The sequence below is a fragment of the Neltuma alba genome, unplaced genomic scaffold (genome assembly GCF_004799145.2).
Source record: "Neltuma alba isolate B1F8T4 unplaced genomic scaffold, ASM479914v2 tig00002889_pilon, whole genome shotgun sequence".
Lineage (NCBI taxonomy): Eukaryota > Viridiplantae > Streptophyta > Magnoliopsida > Fabales > Fabaceae > Neltuma > Neltuma alba.
Window position 1 is genome coordinate 33588 of NW_021633059.1, and position 4456 is coordinate 38043.

General features: G+C 33.9%; 1 protein-coding gene across 1 annotated transcript; it reads right to left on the bottom strand.

Annotated features, from left to right (window-relative positions):
* Positions 1-3049: 3049 nt before the first annotated feature.
* Positions 3050-4235, bottom strand: LOC114739703 (cytochrome c oxidase subunit 6B-like protein new16). The gene is made up of 4 exons (XM_028927780.1): positions 4144-4235; positions 3891-4028; positions 3727-3802; positions 3050-3506 (listed from the first exon to the last, which is right to left on the bottom strand). Exons 1-4 carry the CDS (start codon positions 4225-4227, stop codon positions 3499-3501), a joined length of 306 nt encoding a protein of 101 aa, XP_028783613.1. The 5' UTR covers positions 4228-4235; the 3' UTR covers positions 3050-3498.
* Positions 4236-4456: the final 221 nt, after the last annotated feature.

The window sequence follows — 4456 nt, forward strand, 5'->3', positions numbered from 1 at the left end:
AACTTCTTTTTGTGTATATTTGAAGTGACATTACCTTCCCATGTAACATTAAAAGCTACATACTCCATCCGGTTCAAAATATAAGCTAAATTTTGTTAGAGGAATTTGATTTTTTTTTTTATAACATAACATTCACTCTTATTTAAACATTTAATTTTTTTTTTAATTTTACACCCCATATATTTTTTTCCTTTTTGATTCATTATTACATCTTTTACTTATTCTTTTTTTAATAAAGACATTTTTGAAGGAGAAAAATATATGTCTTACATATTTATTAATTTTAACTAATTTGATGATAAATATAAATAGATAAAGTTTATCTTACATCTTAAACCGGAGAAGTATAGATGTATTTCGCTTGCATTTGTTATGTACTGCAAGGCAGCATTACTTCATTGTGAATTTATTTTGAGCATCATTGCAACACTAATTGCCACATAATGGCGCTTGTGATCGCACAGTGAATCATTGTACAATTGGCTGACACTATCTCATACAATTGAAACAGGTGACCATCCCAAGAATTTGACTGACTTAAATAACTACTTTCGGAGCTGTATATGTACATTTGGGCAGGCAAATCTGGACACAAAAATCAACATGATCTCATTTAACCATATCTCTTATCTGTTTGTTATAATTAATTACATGTCAACGTCCAACCACGTGGGGCTGCCATTTCTTCCAACAAAGCAGCCCCACAAATTTTAAAAAAACAAAAGCATAAAAATCCCTAAAGGCTGAAGCATGCGTATGACAATGCGGATCCTTCCGTACAAACATATCAACATACTTTGAAAATGTTACCCGTGATTTCATTTCTCAGGGGCGCAGCATCCCAATTTTTTAATATTACAATTTTATCCTCTTTTTTTTATGTATCCAAAAGTCAAGAGTAAAATTGCACCAAAATAAGATCATAGATAAAATTAAACCAAAAAAATATACATAAAATTACACTACTAAAAAAATCAGTATACTCAATACACCTGAAATAAAATCATGAATAAAATTGTACTTTTATGCACATTAAATTAAATCTCTTTGGCCCAACGCTTTCAGACAATGTTCTGTCAAATATGAGATTCATAATCTTATTATTTAAGGACCATCCAATCATATGCATGCACGTAAGCCCTCACATTTAAACTACATGATGTGCCTGCCATCTCAATCTCTGATAACTTCCATTGTTTTAGGACTCAAGTTCCCGTGGATACACCCGGATTCCAAGTAGTGATAACTATGTTAGTTATATTATATTCTATTATTTGGTCATAGGAAAATAAGTCACATTCTATAAAATTTTCTTGGCACTTCATTTAAGATGATGTAGAAAATATGTGAACCATTGATTCTTTTTTCTTTTCCAACTATGCCTTTCGTACAATTACGATTGAGAGGCATTACTGAGATATTAGGAGAGACAATCATTAGAGGGATAGGAATCAATGAAATGAACGAATTTTAACGAGAGTAATTTTTAAAAACTCACAAAATTCATTAAAAAAAATCCAAGACCACAGATACTCCTAACAAGTTTTCTTAATTTGTAGTTATAAATTGGTCTAGAGGGAGTGATGTGAAACAAATATGGAAGACGGCACACAACTAAATCACCCATGTCAAAAATATTAACTAAACCCTCAACGTCGTTAGATATGGTGGGATTTGACAAAATGCCGGAATTGAAGTATCAGCTTAGCTTGGTTTTAAATTTGCATATACAAGAATTATACTCAAAACATGAACAAAGGCATCTAAGGATATGTTTGAAATTGCTTTGAAATGGAGTTAACACTTGGCCAAAATCCACTTTCTGGCTCCCGTGATTCCAATCAAGCAGCAACATTTCTTTACCTTTTAAACTGGCCATTCTTAAAGGCTTTTCAAGCAGTTCACACATGAAGGATGAATTGTATAGAAGCAAGATAGTAAAAGAAAGCATGATTACACCCTCAATGGCCTTGATAGTATTCTTTTATTCAGACATTCAGAGTGACCCAAGACGGACTAGTAATTAAGTCATCAACTACAAGCAGTCAAAGAATGCACCACTCAGTCTCCTTACTAAAATTATACTCCATTAATTTCATTTACCTAAAACTTACCTGCTTCACAACTTTAATTACTAGGAAGAATGGGTTACGTTAGAGAGCAATTCTACTGTGTTAGTTTCGTAAGCTATTGACTTAGTTTATCTCATGTATTATAAATATATATAGGAGGTAGGTATAGTCATTCTATTTTCAGTAACATATATAAGAGTAAATTTATAAAGCTTCTACAGCAATTTCACCATGACAATCCTAGGAATAAATAGTTCTAGGTTTAATGGAAGAGTAACTTAAGAGTACTTGCGTCTACTTCAATTTCACTTTCAAGTAAGATAGATGCTCCCCTTTGGAGTCCTCATTCAACAACCATATCTGATTTACAAATTACAAAACACAATCTCACATTTGTATGAGAACTCTTGACAAGATAAACCTGGATGTCTAACCTGATTTAAGCCATTTCAACAACAACAAGAAAATTATAATGGGAGAATCTAAGTTTTTTCTGTTGTTTAATACAATTAACTAATGATATGTTATCTTTCAGCTATTTTCACAAGTGGTCATGTATTGAAACAAAGATTTATCTTTGACAACAATGCAATCATAAATAATTGGAATCTTCGGATGTAATAATGAAAGGAAGATGGGCCAATTTGCATAAACAAGAAGCACTTGCAATGAATCTGTCTGCAGCACAATTATAAATCATAGCCAAATAATCCTCTTTGAAATAAGGATTAGAAATACCATATTGCAAGGTATAATTATTAAACCAATAATTTTGTAAAATCAAATCTAAAATATTTAAGTTGATTACTAAGTAATGATGGAATTCTTAGTCTCAGGCTTTCGGCCAAAACCAGAATGTTATGAGAATCTATAAACGTGGTTTTCACCATATTGATAGACAACCCACAACACAGGGAACCTGTTCAACTGAACCACCATATGGCATTGGCTCTGAACCAGGATATTCAGTCTCAACAACACAACACAAACAGTGAATTATAAACAATGCTAGTTAAAAGTCTACAAGTGTCTAGAAAGATTTGGATCAGCAGCTGAATAATGCTACTTTACACTGAAAAGAAAAATAAATAAATAAACCTAAAGCTTGTATAGGTTCCCAGTTATTTCTCTTACCTAGATGCCCAATATTTCAGTAGACCACAAGTACTAAAATACAAATGTATTGAAGCAGGTACATTATGAAAAGACAAACATTGGACAAGAAATACAAATCATCAGGTTCAAATAAATTACTAATGCCAGAACAAGAGGTGAAATAAAACCAACAATTTAAGATGCAGCAACTGCAAATCATTAAAACTATTCTAGAACTTATTCCTGCATATGACTTAGATAATTATGCTACATTCACGGAAAGAAAGATGATGGTGATGACTTCCATCTTCCCAAGGGGCCAAGACGATCTCTATACCCCTGCCAAACGAATAAATGCAACCGAATAAGAGTATCCTTCAATTAATTGCTCTTTCTATTGCAAATTAGTTGCTATGTTTAAGAAACTGATTTTCATTGTTCTATAAGGAAGCCACTCTATCCACCGTAAAATGATCCATATAGGAAAAGTTAATAAATCTATTAACAGAAAACTAAGCAGTGGGCTTGAAAGTGTAAGGTTGTGGTAGCGTCAACGGACCTCTCCTCGACCCTTTATCATCCAGCAGCCTCTGAACCCTCTTGTTCTGACAGTACTGCCTATCGAAATGTTTCACCTATAAAAAAGATTAACATTCAAAATTAGCAAAAGATCATACTCTCAAGACATGAAATATCAAACAAATTAGAGACCCATCCTACTACCCAAGAAGTACGGCATTGTTTGACAAACTCAGCTCTGGATTCTTTACATTCCACAGGGTATAACAAACCAACCGAAGCAATTTCTGTGGGCTTCTTGTCGGATTCTTTTTCCAGACACGCGTAGAAAGCATCGCGAGCCTTGAAGAATTCATCAAATCACGAATGAGTCACCACAGTTCCATTGAAAAACACATGAAGATATACAATAAGGATGTATATTATAAGTATAAATTTGTGAGAATTTGGAAGAGACCTTGTAACAAGCTTCCCTAGCTTTTGTGAGGACGTCGGTGTGGATGTTGTCAGGGTTTCCTGCTGCGTAAGCTTCTACGGCCATGGCGGAACGAGAATTGACTCCGGCAAAAGGTAATGACGGCGGGGGAACATATATGAGAATAGCTTATTGGGCTAAACACATAGGCTCATCTATTTCGGCCCAATAACCGGTAGTATTGGGCTCTTCTATTGGACCACGATTCACTTTCAGTCCTGTGGTTGATTTATAATAGGCTCCAGAAATGTCTTGTGGCTTGTGAACATATATACGGGGTCTGCTTGCTGGGCTA

What these genes read in the sequence shown, in the direction of transcription:
- LOC114739703 (XM_028927780.1), bottom strand. Translation starts at nt 4,227, where the DNA reads ATGGCCGTAGAAGCTTACGCAGCAGGAAACCCTGACAACATCCACACC. An exon ending in CTAGGGAAGCTTGTTACAAG is followed by an intron (nt 4,029 to 4,143) that starts GTCTCTTCCAAA and finishes GAATTCTTCAAG; the next exon opens with GCTCGCGATGCTTTCTACGC. An exon ending in AACAATGCCGTACTTCTTGG is followed by an intron (nt 3,803 to 3,890) that starts GTAGTAGGATGG and finishes TCTTTTTTATAG; the next exon opens with GTGAAACATTTCGATAGGCA.